The sequence below is a fragment of the Erpetoichthys calabaricus genome, chromosome 4 (genome assembly GCF_900747795.2).
Source record: "Erpetoichthys calabaricus chromosome 4, fErpCal1.3, whole genome shotgun sequence".
In the NCBI taxonomy this organism is placed as follows: domain Eukaryota; kingdom Metazoa; phylum Chordata; class Cladistia; order Polypteriformes; family Polypteridae; genus Erpetoichthys; species Erpetoichthys calabaricus.
The window spans coordinates 174,034,842-174,050,857 of NC_041397.2; the positions used below are offsets into that span (position 1 = coordinate 174,034,842).

At 39.0% G+C, this 16,016-nt stretch overlaps 1 protein-coding gene across 7 annotated transcripts in view; it reads right to left on the reverse strand.

Moving 5' to 3' along the window:
- tmtc4 (transmembrane O-mannosyltransferase targeting cadherins 4) overlaps positions 1–16,016 on the reverse strand; it is a 163,196-nt gene that overhangs the window by 126,154 nt on the left and 21,026 nt on the right. For all 7 annotated transcript variants that reach the window (XM_028799964.2, XM_028799967.2, XM_051926072.1 and 4 more), the window contains one exon: positions 1,046–1,262. In XM_028799964.2, coding sequence (XP_028655797.1) covers positions 1,046–1,262 — 217 coding nt within the window. The remainder of the gene's footprint in view (positions 1–1,045; positions 1,263–16,016) is intronic.

The window sequence follows — 16,016 nt, forward strand, 5'->3', positions numbered from 1 at the left end:
TTGATTTTTTTTTTTTATATATTTCTAAGTTAAAGATAAAATTTTTATTTTTGCAGGTTAGCTGCTTTCCTAACACAACATCATGTAAACCAGTGGTCCTCAACCTTTTTGACAGCAAGGACAACTTTATTAGATGCAAATTTTTCCATTCCAACAGATTGCACATCACAAACATTAACACTGTTAACGTTTTTTTCGTGTCTGCCGTTTCTATAGGAGGGTGACAATGAGTTAAATTCCAATGGATGTTTTTCAAATGATGACAAGCAATAAGCAAAAGGTATCACTGAAAACCACAGAAAACAAAAACAGCAAAAAAAAAAAAAAACAGTACGAGGAAAGTTTGAAGAAAGAATTTTTTTTACAATGTTTCTGTTTGGGGATCGTTCTGCAAACGTGCACATCTGAGCTGCGACCACAGATCTAACTGCTCTGTGGATGATTCATTCAGGCATTTCAAGGTCACTTCGTTGTAATGAAAGTATCTGCTGAATGTACTTCGTAGTAACGCGATTTCTATAGACTCGTGTCATATGGGGAAACTGTCGGGACCGTAACAATACTTTGTTGTAATTCTCTCTTCACCTCGGTCTCTCTCCTCTCTCTGCACCGCTGCAAAGCCCCGCCCGCCAAGCGTTCTGAAAAGTCTGAGTGAATCTCCGTTGCCGGCAGTTCTCTCGCGGCCCGGCTGTCAGACAGCTGCGGCCCGGTAGTGGGTCGCGGACCGGTTGTTGGGGACCCCGATGTAAACAATTCATATTAGCATTTGAAACTATTTAATTTTTACTCATGGTATAAGAATTTAACTCAACCACTATAGACAAGAAAAAGTAGACATTAACATCAAAACAGATTTTAAAAAAAGTGCAAGTTATTTATTAAACAAATTAAATGTAATGCAGCCTCAGGTCTGGGGTGTTAGTAATTCACATTCAATTCTTTCAGTACACTAAATTGTAAGCTAACTTAATAATGTGAATTATAAACTTCCCAGTGTTCATAGTTGAAGAGGCACCCTGCTAAGCATTTGTGTGTTAATACTTACGCTTTCAGTATGAACTGGATGCACTGCAAAGAGCAAAGCAGCCAAGAATGAGGCCTTCGGAGCCTGGTTAAGCCTTTTCCCTTTTCCATCATAAACCAGGCCACCAATTAATATTGCAAACACATCAATCATTAATATAGAGATAACACAGTGCAGGGCAATGTTCAGCACATGGAAACCAACTGGGTTTAATCTGCCAGCTAAGAGGTAGTTGAATCTGATGAAAATGAAAAAAGAGAAATTTATTAACAGCGTTACACAGCAGGGAGAAAACATCAATGGAAATGGTTATTAGATACAAATGACATCTTTAAAATAACAACACTCTGGAGAAAGACGTGTGGTTGAAATAACTCAAACAAATGAAGATGAAATTAAAATAAAAATATGCTTATTACCATATATATTTGGAAATATGTAACTACAAATAATCATGCATGATTTAAGGAAAAAAAACATATAATAAATGTATGTTCTCATTTTTAAAAGATGTTCTAAGCAGAGTAAATAAACACACAAAAGTGTTATTTATCCTCGTCACCTGCTTGGTAACGCAAACCACTAGCTCCTCCAAACAGTGAGCTAGCTCTACCAAATAGCTGTTCATGTTGATACAACCCTAAATACACTGCTAACTACTAAAACTGCAACATGGGACAACACGGCATATTGATGTGGTGAAGCAAGTTAGGTGTTTGTGGAGGTGCATTTTTTAAATAATAACAGTGTTGTGAGTCAGACTTTTGGGTGTGTGTCAATGCCGTTGTAATGTTGTGAGGCCCCGGAGTATTTAATGGGTAAATTGGTTGATCACACCTTCATGTGCAAACATGATCAACTCAGGAATTTTCCTTACTGACACCCCAGAGGTCGTTAAACAAAGCACCTGCACCCACAGAATAAAAAGAGCCTGAGCAGGCAGAGAAGGGGTGAACTGAAATTGGAAAAAAGAAACAAACAAAAAATAAGAAATGACAACGAGTTAAGATGGGTCGATTGGGTCTGTCTATATAAGTGCAAAGATTAGTCTGAACTGGAAGGGCAGTTTCGGTCCTGCTGATTGTTATAGGACAGAACAGGACCAAACGCTGGGATCAGGTTGTTGTAGCAGCAACAGGGTTGAGTCTGCTGCAGATTCTTTAAAAAGCAGGACAAGAGGAGGCGTTACTGCTAGAAACCATGGCATAGTTGGCAAGTACCAACGAAGGAGGCAATGATGGACAAAGGGGGAACAGAGTGTGAGTGCCATAAAGAGAGGGAAGTTGCTAGTGTCTTCACCTGGGAAAGGTGTTACGGCAATGGGGTCTCTAGCTAAGAAAGGCTGCCAAGGACTTTGATGGGTTGATGCAAAGTGAACCTCGCTGAGTGACTGCTGGCAGTTAGTATACTCACCAAACAAGCCCCAGCAGAGAGGATGGCAGCCATATGTCCAGCTCTGATTTGTGCGTTTTGCCAGTACCTTGACCAGGCAGCAATACATCAAAGGTGTTTTAGAAACTGAGGTGATATACTACCTTCTGAGGTTCCCTGGCACTATATTTTATACAGGATATGTATATGTAAAGGGCAATGCTTGACCACATATATGCCAGACATGACCTATACTTTCTGATTGACTACCATGTGCCATTACCTCCCTGGCCCATATTTTCACTGGACTGGCTCTCCATTAAACACACCTGGAACATGGTTGAATGACGACTGCTGTACCAGTAACCAGCAGTAGCTCCCATGGATGAACTCTGAGCATGCAAAAAAAAAAAGCTGGAAGGTATGCCATTCCACAAACACATATCCAGCTTCTCTTCCTGTCCATGCTAGACCATGGACATGTGGTTAGTGCTGCCTGTGGTAAGTAAACCAAATACAGATTATTGTGCATACTGCATGCGTGATTGAGCTGTACAGTAACAGAATACAAGTACCAGTGTTACATATCCTGAATACAAAAGCAAGTATTCTGGATTCTGCTTGTGGTATGTTTGAAGGACATGTTCAAGAATACATTTAGTTTATGAAATGAAATACTGAATTCTTTTACATCTGTTTCTGCAGATTCAATCAGCTGCATATTGGAAATATAAAAAAAAAACTAAGCTTTAATTTGCCATACGCTGAGCACTATGCTAAATGTACACTAATGTAGTAATATGTAGACAATGGCACACCCTGCTATAACATTCCAGCATTTCATAGATCCTCAGTGTCTCTCCATCTTTCATTGTTTGAACATTGTTTGCTTCATGCCTTGTTTGTTCGCTACTTCTGTTCTGTTTCTATATGTTTTCTATTAGTTAGCCTAATGTTCACTTGCTCTCTCTCATATACTGGAAACAGCAGCACTGTGTATGCAAATCAGTTTGCAACATGCCACCGATTCTGGCCGTTTGCTTTTTAGGGGAGCTAAACTCTTTCAGAAATTTTGTCTTCTTTACCCAGAATTCTAAAAGTGTTTTATACTTTGTGTTTGACGAGTTATCAGTTAAGCAACTGATATTTTAACACTAGAATCCCTGAAGCCTACAAAAATATCTGTAATGCCGGACCAGCTTAAATTCTCTCGCACCTCCTCATTATCATCTTTGTTTTGCAAATATGCCATTCAGCACTGGCAGCATGCAGCCTGCTCACCCATACCCCACAGGGTAATCTGAAGTCAGACGCAAAATTCTCATAGCTGAAGTCTCTTTATCTGGGAGTTAAGTGTCTGGAATTGTATAGGGTAAACAATATATTATATGGAATTCATGGATTTCATGTGTGTTCTGTGTCTACAACGATCTGTGTAAATGTAGGATGACAGGAAATGCACGGCAAGAAATGTTAAACACAAACAAACTTTATTCATGTTATAGTAAAGACAAAATGTTGGTGTGAAGTGTATAATGTGTGAAGACTGAACTCCAAATATCAAATGAACACTTTCACAAAAGGTATAACAAAACGTGTGCTTTTATTCAAGAATATAACCGAAGAAAAGGAAATCATTCAATTTACATGTTGCTGTCAATGTGTAAAAACCGAAGCCCAAATATCAACCGGCACCATGTAGACATGTTCGCTTGACTGGTGAAGAGGTAAGAACTGCTGCCTCATAATCAAGAGGTTGTGGGTTCGATCTTGGGTCCTCCCTGCATTTACCATTTTGAGTAGTGAGCTGCTATTAGTATTACTATTACAAAATAAAAACTTGCATTTGATTTGAACAGAAGCGTCAGGGATTCTTGTGGTAAGCAGCACCATTATAGATGCGGTGGAAATGTAAAATGGTTGGCTTAGTGCTGCAAATTCTGGCTATTCTGTTTGCTTTTTAGCCTCTTGAGCCTAAACGCAACTTGAAATGGGCAGTAAAGTTAAAAACGGATTTGAACAGGGATCTGTGGTTGACTATTTGACCAGATAATGCATAGTTCGGCAATGCAGAGTTCAGTTAATTCTGGATCTCAGAACATGGAATTTCAATCAGCTCACACAATACCAGATAGACTGATCTGGATTAACGTGTTTACGGCAAAACTTACAAGCCCTTATGAGTTGTGCACTGAACAGTTGATCAATCAAGGACTACAAGGCTGAAAAACGGGACAGCCTTCATGCCAGCAGAGTAAGATGTGATGTCAGCAGTGGATGAAGAAAGAGGGATGGCAGCTGTCAAATCTATGTAAACTTCGTGTGGTAAATTCAAGCATTGTGCAAAATGTATCCTTTTACTTTTTACTTTACCTGAAACATTATTTGCCCTCAAGAAAGCATTGTTATTAATAATATCAAAAAACCCCAAAATGAAACTATTAAAAAGCATATTAAGTATAGGTTAACTGTTGAAGAGGCAAGTTCTTACTGGCATTTCTTTGAAGTGTGAGGGACACCATAGAGAAGAAAAAGTTGGGCAGCTTGTTCTACTAGCGAGTCTATTATCAGTTATTATTTCTCAGAAGTGCCACATTTGTTTAAATTTATTTACCGTAGTTGGAAAATCTGTGGAATTACTATTTGATGGTGATTATTTCTGTTTGGGAACACAGCCTGTGTGTGTGCAGATGCTGTTTTCAGTTAGGTACACTTTCATGATCACTTTGTCGATATTATGTATTATTCATAAAAAAAAAAAAAAAAGAGCACCTTAAAAATTAAACAAAGGGAACATGATTTGCATCGATGTGAGCTCAAAGCCATGATGTGTCAAGTGTGAACATGTCATATTTTACAAGATTGCTCATTCATATGTATATATATATATATATATATATACACACATATATACACAGTAATCCCTCACCTATCGCGGGGGTTACGTTCCAGAGCCCCCCGCGATAGGTGAAAATCCGCGAAGTAGCGACCTATATTTATTTTATTATTTATACATATTTTAAGGCTTTATAAACCCTTCCCACACTCTTATAAACCTTTCTCACTCTCTTGTTAACCTTTCCCACGGTCTTATAAACACTTCCTATGCTCTTAAACACTTTCTACATTCTTAAACACCTCAGACCAACACTGCACACTGCACGCTGCGATCAGACGTCAATGTGTCTGCACTCGCTTTGTGAAGGGGGGCAGCTGAACTCACGCTGAGCAGAAATGGACTTTGTGCTGCTTCTGCCAAAATGCCTGCTTGTCGCTCTTCGTTCGGAAGGAGGAGTGTGTGTATGTGTGTGTGGGTGTGTGAGAGCTGAACGCACCTTCGCTCAAACCCCCCCTCCCCGGAAGCGCAGTACGCTCCTGCCACTTCGCATTGTCAAGGGGGTGGGGAGCTGAATGAACTCTAAGAAGAAGTGGACTTTGTGCTGGCTTTGTGCTGCTTGTCGCTCTGCGTGTCAATAATTTTAAGCCTGTACATCACCAATTTTCCTGTCTCACTGTCTTGTCTTGCGTGAAGTTAAAATGTTTTATAATAGTGAGATGTTACTCATATCCTTAGCCCGACATCCACATATCATATGTGTTAACAAAGTGTGTTTTATAAGTTTACATGTGTTTAAAGCATGTGGGATGGGTATTTTAAGGCTTAAACTATAAAAATGTTTATTTATATGGTCTTTCTATATCGCGGATTTTCTCCTGTTGCTGATGGGTCTGGAACATAACTTCCGCGCTAGGCGGGCAATCACTTGTATTTAAAAACCCGCGAAGTCATGAATCCGCGAAAAGTGAACCGCGAAGTAGCGAGGGATTACAGTATATATATATATATTATATATGAAAAATAAAGCCTTGGATGTAAAATGACAATGTTTATGCAGACACTCCTCTGTGCATGCCAGAATGTTCAATCATGGCCTAATTGAATTTCTCTGGACAGAATTTGTCAAAGGAGTTAATCTTCTATGGAAAGGACACATTTTCAACATTTGATCAGCTTTTTCTGCTTCTTAAATAGTGCATCTAGGATCAGCATTATGGTTGGAGGCTTTGCTGCAGCCTCAAAGCTTTAATCCTTCACATTAAACCTGCTTTTTTTGTTGGCTGATTTCAGAGCAGTGGTTGCCCTAGTACCTGAGCTGGATTTTGTCAGATCTTTCTTTCTGAAATCCTGATCTAATCCAAAAAGCAAGATTTGCATGTTTTCCATGTCCTTGGCCACTATTGATCATACAATATTAGCCTTAATAAATCCAGGGTTTCTGGAATGGAATTAACCTGATTTCTTTAAATTGTGATTTTCTATAATTGCATTTCACACTATTACTGCTTTCTGGAACAAAATACTTAAGTTTACACAAATGTGCGTTCGCCTTTTATTATGGCAGACACCAGGAATTAAATGTAAGCATGTAACATAAAAATTTCAAAACCTATTTTTTTTTTTTTTTAATAACTAAGTTTCCTAAAAACAACTTCTCAAGAATGTGAAATGGCCAAAACACACTCTGAGCTACAGTCATTTTTTCCAAATACAGTATTTAACTTATCAATAAAAGTGTCATGAAAAAGTTAGCTTCCCTTGTTTTTGAAGAACAGTAAAATCATAGCTTCTGTTTAATGTGAGACTGAAGTGCATTTTCAGGTCACAATTTCATTTAAATATGTTTAACTTGTTATACTATTTTTATGAACTAGGTTATACATCAATTCCTGAAAGGATTCAAAAAGTATTCAGAATAAGTTACACATTTTGAATATTCACTCAGAATACAAATCTGAATACATTAAGGACTATATTCTGTCCAACACAGACTGTTAATCACATATGTCATGTACAGTCAAAGTAAAAAGTATGTGAACCCTTTGGAATTATCTGGTTTACTGCAAGAGAGGACAGAGCCGACTATACTTCCTTAGAAGACTGGCGCCCTTCAACATCTGCAATAACATGCTGCAGATGTTCTATCAGCTGGTTGTGGCGAGCACCCTCTTCTACGCGGTGGTGTGCTGGGGAGGCAGCTTAAAGAAGAGGGACGCCTCACACCTGGACAAACTGGTGAGGAAGGCAGGCTCTATTGAAGGGACAGAGCTAGACAGTTTGACATCCGTGGCAGAGCGATGGGCGCTGAGCAGGCACCTGTCAAACATGGAGAATCCACTGCATCCACTAAACTGTATCATCTCCAGACAGAGAAGCAGCTTCAGCGACAGACTACTGTCACTGTCCTGCTCCACTGACAGACTGAGGAGATCGTTCCTCTCCCACACTATGCGACTCTTCAATTCCACCCGGGGAGGGAGGGGTAAACGTTAACATTATACAGTTACTGTCTGTTATACCTGCATTTATATCACTATTTAATAGTGTTTTTTTCTGTCAGTATGCTGCTGCTGGAATATGTGAATTTCCCTTTGGGATTAATAAAGTATCTATCTACAGCATATAAATTGGTCATAAAAAGTGATCTGATCTTCATCTAAGTTACAGGTACGGATATACACAATTAGCTTAAGCCAATGACACAAAAAATTCTACTCTTTCATGTCTTTATTTTACAAATGCATTCAACGTTCACAGTGGTAGTGGATAAAGTAAGTGAACCTTGGGATTTAATAACTGGTTGACCCTCCTTTGGCAGCAATAACCTCAACCAGGCACTTCCTGTAACTGCAGATCAGACCTGCAGATCGTGTAAGGGGAATTTTAGCCCATTCTTCCCTGCAGAACTGCCTTAACTCTTCCATACTCTTTGGTTGTCTTCTGTGTATGGCTCTCTTCAAGTCATTCCACAGCATCTTAATAGGACGGAGATCTGGGCTCTGACTGGGCCACTCCAAAAGGCGGAGTTTGTTCTTCTGAAGCCACTGTGCTGTGGATTTGCTGCAATGTTTGGGTTCATTGTCCTTCTGCATCACCCAGCCTCTTCTGAGCTTAAGTTGATGGACAGACAACATCACATTATCCTGGAGAATTTCTTGATTAACTTGTGAATTCATTTTCCCCTCAGTGACAGCAAGCTGTCCAGGCCCTGATGCAGCAAAGTAGGCCCAAATCATGATGTTCCCTCCACCATAATTTACTGTAGGGATGATGTTTTAATGTTGATATGCAGTGCCCTGAAGTTCTGCTTGTTCCTCCCAAATAGTTCAATTTTGGTTTCATCACTCCATAAAACATTTTCCCAGTACTGCTGTGGAGTGTCCAAGTGGTCTTTCGCAAACTTCAGGCGTTCAGCAATGTTCTTTTTTGATAGCAGTGGCTTCCTTCTTGGTGTCCTGCCATGGACTCCTTTCTTTTTCATTGTTTTGCGTATAGTTGACTCCTGAACAGAGATGTTAGCCAGTTCCAATGACTTCTTCAAGTCCTTTGCTGTCACTCTAGGGTTCTTCTTTACCTCATTGCTGACTTTGTGTTGTGCTCTTGGGGTCATCTTGGCAGGGCACCCACTTCTAGGCAGAGTAGCCACAATATCAAATTGTCTCCATTTATAGACAACTTGCCTAACAGTAGACTGATGAATACCAAAAATCTTTGAGATGACTTTTTAACCCTTTCCAGCCTTATTTAGATTAACAATTCTCTATCATAGCTCTTCAGACAGCTCTTTTGTGCGAGGCATGATTCCCATCTGGATATACGTCTTGTCAAAATCTCAAACTTTATAGTGTTTATCAATCAAAGTAATTCTAGGCCACACCTCTGAACTCGTTTCATTAAATGGACTCCAGGTGTGCGAAATTCTGACTGCAATGAGCTTTTTAAAAAGTCATTAGCTTAGGGTTCACTTACTTTTTCCAACCTTCAGTTTCATAGTTGAATGATTTATTCAATATGGTCAAAAATTCTCTGAAAATCTGTGTATCTTCAAGTTATAGGTGACTGTGTTTGTTCATTATTGTGACTGACATGAAGACAAGACCATGTTTTATATGGGAATTAGACATAAATATAGATAATCCTAGGTTCACATACTTTTTACTTTGACTGTATCTTTAAGTAATATGCCATATAAAATGGTTTTGATATCTCAAGTCTTTCTTAGGGTTGCAGTTTTAATGACCACTAGTGTATACAGCATTCAGACAAGGTCAAGAGGTTTTGCTGTTCAATCAAGCAACAGAATGGGCAAGATGCATGACCTAAACAACTTTTAGCAAGACATGAGTGCTGGTCCAAGCATTGCAATTCAAGCAACTGCCATCCTGGGAATTTCATGAAATACAGTCTAGAGTTTACAGAGAATGGTAATAAAAACAAAGCAGCCAGTTAGTGACAGTCCTATGGGTTATCTTGTTCAAAGAGGTCAGAGGAGAACTGGCAGGTTAGTTCAAGCTAACACAAAGGCCACAAGTACTCAAATCTCAGCTCTTTACAACAATGTGGTATTCTCAAAGCAGAACACATTAGACCTTGAACTGGACAGGCTACAATAGAAAAGTCCATGTCAGACTCTAATCAGCTAAGCTAAGGACAAGATTAGATAACAGTGGCATGTGATCACTGAAGGACTGAACATGTTACAAAAGAGATTGAGATTCACAAGACCAGGCAACATGGGGAAATGCTCTCTGGTCTCATGAATCTCAGTCTCTTTTCAACATGACGATACTTTCCTGCAATGTACTGTAGTGCTGGGCGGTATACCGGTTCATACCGAAAACCGTTTATTTTTGTTATGATATGGATTTTTCTTATACCGCAACACCGGTTTAAATTGCCTAAACAAAGTTCGGAAAATGGCACAGCAGGAAACTGTTTAAGGGGAACCTTTTTCACTGCTACACCACTAAACAGATGCAACGGAATACATGCATTAGTGGAGGTGTTGCACAGGGACTCCTTTTCACTGCTACACCGCTAAACAGGCATGCAATGGAGTACATGCGATAGTGGAGGTATTGCGTGGTGAAAATGGACAGAGAACACTCCGAAACTGAAGCTGTAGCAGACGATAAAGTTGAACATGATGACAAAAGAATTTATGCTGCAAAAAGGAGTCATGTCTGTTCTCTGGAGATACTTTGGATTTAAAACATCAGATGTGGACCATTATGTTCAAATGTGTGAATACTGTTTCTATACTACTGGATAATACTGCAAGCCAAATTGTACTTGTTTTATTTTATTCAATACTGTGTAATGTACCTGGGTACTGTGTAATAGTGTGACGACATGTTGACTTTATTCTCAACATTCCCACTTTAATCTCGACGCTTATGACGAGAATAAAGTCGACATGTTGACTTTATTCTCGTAATTTGTTATTTGAGTAGAACATCGTAAACTAAACTTCATTTTAAAATGAATATTTAAATTTAGAAGATTTTCTCAAACCCCGTTATAAGTTATGTAGCAAATTAAATGCTTTGTGTTAAGTGTTCCAAGGGCCATGTTAATCGCTACGTGCTTCTTAAACTGACTTGCTCTTGCACTAACACTAAGAGGAGATGCAGGTAGCACACAGAATACATTAATTTCATGATATTCCTGCTCCCTGACCATTTAGAATGCTAAGATAAATACTTGATATAATTTTCATGTTGAAATGCTTTAAAGCATGTATTAATCATGTAGGGGAACGGTGGTGTGGAGGTTGCACTGCTGCCTCGCAGCAATGGGGTCCCGGGTGTTCCCTGCTTTGAATTTGCATGTTTTTCTGGTGTCTTTAATTGGCGTGCTTCAGTTTCCTTTCAAAGTCATGTAGGATGTGGGGTTTTGTTATGCTATATTAACCTTGCTAGTGTATGTATTGCTCGTATTCACCGTGCGATGTGCTGGCGCCCTGTTCAGGATTTCCTCCTGCCTTGCACACAATGCTTGCTGGGATGGGTGCAACCCTGAATGGATGGCATAATTAAACATGTATAACGAAGAATTTATTTTTTTTTTTTAAGTTCTGAACACCCCGTGGCCTAAGTTTATAACTAGTTTTAATTTCACAAGGACGTTTATCGTGTGGTGATTGGTTATGTGGAGCCCGCTCAGATGAACATCCATTGAATTCTGTCTTCGTGTCTCCGAACACCAGATCACGAACCCAACATTTACACAATATTTAAGTTAAAACTGTGCGATACCCATTCATATATCCAGTTTTTTGGAGCTTCGTCACACCTGCCATAAAGTTCTCTATACTGAACGTACACCTGGTAACCCCTTATTGCGAGGGATCAGCACTACCGCCACACTACCGTGCATGTTTAATACCTGCTTTAATGCATTTTGTCATGAAAATGATAAAGTATTTATCTTGGCATTCTACATTTTCGGAGAGCAGGAATATCATGAAGTGAATGTATTCTGTGCAGTGATCGCTGCTTGCGCCTCCTCTTAGTGTAGAGGAAGTCAGTTTAAGAAGCGCGTAGCGATTAACAACGGGGTCGGGGAACACTTAACACAAAGCATTTAATGTGCTACATTAACTTATGACGGGGTTTCAGAAAATTTAGTAAATTAAATATTGATTTTAGGATGAAGTTTAGTTTACGACAATCTAATTACAAAATAAAACTATGAGAATAAAGTGGAAACGTTGACTTTAATCTCGACATAAACATCGAGATTAAAGTAGAAATGTCGAGAATAAAGTCAACATGTCGACTTTATTCTCGACATTTAGGTTTTGTTTTTCTTCACTGTGTCCGGAATTTTTTTTTTCTTCACTGTGGCCCTAATACAATTCCGTAGGGCTATACCACAAATAGCATAATAAATGCAAGTTTCAGTTTTATTATTTATGTATATAGCTTAGCTTGAATCAAGGTCCATATTAATGCAATTTGCCTTAATGATGGTTCAGTTGGTAAAGATGTCATCACCAAGTTGCACTTGTTTTATTTTTATTTGGTGAATACTGTGTAATGCACCTGGGCGGAGTGGTGGCTCTGAGGCTAAGGATCTGTGCTAGTATCCCGAAGGTTGCCGGTTCGAATCCCCGTCAGTGCCAAAAGAGATCCTACTCTGCTGGGCCCTTGAGCAAGGCCCTTAACCTGTAATTGCTCCAGGGGGCGCTGTACAATGGCTGACCCTGCGCTCTGACCCCAAGGGGTATGCGAAAAAAACTAACAAACACTGTTGTAAGTCGCTCTGGATAAGAGCGTCTGCTAAATGATGTAAATGTAAATGTAAAATGGGCTCGAAGTCTTGAAGTAATAGTATTACTGGAAGTTGCACTATTATTTATTTTATTGTTATTATGTATTAGTTTAAATATTATGCAGTTTAATGATGGTGAAGTTGTTTAAAAAGTCACTAACGTGTCAGTGGACAGAGGTTGTTAACATTAACAGAAAGTGTAGTTGGTTAACAAAAAAATTTATTATTTATTCTTTTTCTAAGACATTTTCAGTTCAGTACTACTTTTGACAAGCACCTCTGGATATTTTACTAAGTCTAAATGCCTCTTTGGATGGTTGAAAATATGTTGTCAAAATTTTAGTTTAAGCTGTTTGCAGACTTTATTCAATAAAAAGGTTCTATATTTTGACTGCAACTGTCAGGCAATGTGATTCCTTCTCTTCATTAGTGCTACCCCCTTGAAAACTATCACTTTATGGGGCCATGCAAACCTGTATTAATACTTGTGTGCACATTAAATTTTTTTTTTTTTTGTACGATTCTCATGACAGTGGAATAGGTTATTCTTAGCCAGTCTACTGCAGTAACTGTAGTGGAAAATGTGATTAACATCCACTCATGCATGGGAAAAAAAATACCGTTGAATACCGTGAAACCGGTATAATTTTGAAAAATACTGTGATATAGAATTTTGGTCAACACATTTTTAACCAACCAAAGAGGCATTTAGACTATTAGAATATTCAGGGGTGCTTGTCAAAAGTTGTATTGCACTGAACATGTCTTAGAAAAGGAATAAACAGTAAATATTTTTTGTAAACCAACTACACTTTCTGTTAATGTTATCAATCTCTGTCCACTGACACGTTAGCTATATGGATTGTAATGGCGTTGGTTATCTCGATCCATCGCATGCTTTTTTTCGTCGTAGGCAGTACCCCTAGCAAATGCATCTACAAGGAACGTCGAGTGTCCTCTAGCTTTTTTAGTTTTACCTGAGAAAGTGGAGGGTGACAATCTTAGTTCCATACATTCATGGTACTCCAAAGCATGTTTGCGGCTAAGGTGGTGCAGCAAATTGCTTGTGTTGCCACCTCCAGCGACAACTTTAGCTCCACAGCATTTGTAGTAAATAGGTGTTTGGTCCACATCCGACCTTTTTAAAACCAAAATCTCCAGACAACAGACACGGCTCCTTTTTTCGGCAAACGTTCTTCTGTGCCATCATGTTCAACTTTATCGTCTGCTACAGCTTCAGTTTCGGAATGTTCTCTGTCCATTTTCACTGCACAATATCTCCACTAACACACATACTCCGTTGCATGCGTGTTTAGCAGTGTACCAGTGAAAAAGGTCCCCCACTTAAACATTTTCCCACTGCGCCATGTTCCAAACGTTGTTTAGGCTATTTAAACCGGTATTGCAGTATAAGTAAAATCCATATCATAACAAAAATAAAAAACGGTTTTCGGTATAAACCGGTATACCCCCCAGCACTACCTAGCAGCCTGGAAAATTAACCGTGTATGACTGTTAATGCAAAGATACCTTGCAACAAGCTGGCATTACACTCAAACTATACCCTGCCATTACAGCTCTGACCCCCTGTGACTCTGACCAGTTAAATGTTATAAGAGAAAATGTCTGGATACACAGTTAGTGGAGAAATGTTTGTGAGTTATACTGCAGTGAAACGGTTAATTTCTTTCCTAGAAAGAGTTGTGTAAAAATCTAACTAAGCTAATTTACATTTTCTTCTATAATATAGTTTTAGATGCCCTACAAATTTAAATGATCAAATTGTGAAGACAAGATAATTTGTTAAAGCTTAAAACATGATACAGATAGAGAAAGGTTATTATTCATTGGTTAAATAATGAACACAATTAGCTTACTATGAAGGCAGCTTTTGGACTTGCAAAAAATTATTTCTATCAGAAGTTACCAGAATAGTAAAATAATACAGCAAAAAAATAACAAAAATAGGAGTATAGGACAATACACCAACCACAGACTTTCAAATATGTTTAATCAAGGATAGTTTATAAATCACTTAATTTAGGTATTGTAGCTGACAGTCTGGCTCTCAACACTATTTTGCTGTATGGGCCAGTTTATTCTTCACGCTCAGAACTCGTACGTGCATGCATCATGGCTGCCAGGCGTTCCCAGAGTTCTTTTGATGCGTCCCCTGAGCACATCCTCAGAAATTAACATGACGCATGCGTATGTTGCACTAGCAGGAAAGAAAAAAAACAAATTGGGGGGCACAGTGTGTTCAACATGTGGCAGCAAGCCGATCTGCGTGCTTCAACATTTGATGAATGATTCGATCTGGTGAAGGAAATCAAACTTAAATTATGACATACAAATGTATTGGTGGTGCTTTTCTTTTCAAGCATTGCATATTTCCCATCGTAATGATTCGATATATTTTAAAAGTCTCATATACAATCTTCTCTGCAGTCTTTTTTTTTTCCCCCACTTTCACAACAGCATCAGAATGTACGGAAGCATATTTGAGCCACAGAAGGAAAAAATTAGGGACACAGTGAAGACAAAAAAATTGTGATTAAAGTAAAAATTTCTCCTTTAATCTTGAAATATCCACTTTAACCTTGTGGTTTATTTTGTCATTAAAGTAGTCGTAAACGTTACCTTAAAACCGAACCAATTATTAAGCGCTATGTGCTTCTGGGTCTTTCTACTGCACCACAGAAAGGCAGCAATTGCCACACCGAACACACTGAATTTATGATATTCCAGCTCTCTGCACATTTAGAATCCTTAGATTTATACTTGATATCACTTTCATGATGAAATTTGTTAAAACACGTTACATTTTACAGATAAATTGTTAATTTAAATAATGAATACTGTTAATAATTACAAATGTGGGGGCAGCACGGTGGTGGAGCTGTAGCGCTGCTGCCTCGCAGTAGGGAGTCACATCCTTGGTGTTCCCTGCCTGGAGTTAGCATATTTTCCTGTTGGGTTTCCAGTGTGCTCCGGTTTTCTTCCAATGACATGCAGGTTTGGGGATGTGGTGATGCTAAAATGACGCTAGTGTATGTGTGTGCTTGTATTCACCTTGTGATGACCTGATTCACAGTTCAGGGATTGTTTCTGCCTTGCACCCAATGCTTGCTGGAATGCGTGCATCCCTGGATTGATGGATGTAATCATTAAACATCCGTCCTCTTCAGAGATATTGTAGCAAGGTGTCCTGGGAATTTAATGGATGTTTCGACCAATTCACAACACAGCAAAGCCGAACGTTGCTTTCTCATCATGATGGTATCTTGCACTGCCACCCGGTGGAATCCTCCAGATTTACGCAAATTATGCGTGCAAATATAAACAGTATATCACTTGCGTAGCAGCAGCGTCCGCAAGAGCACATGTCACGTTGCGTTAAATATAAACCCAGCCTACGACAGACCAGCACTATCCATTTTGCCAGGCTAGATGTCTTTGTCTCAGCAAGCAACTGCCACACACTCATTATAATCAGCCACTTTTATT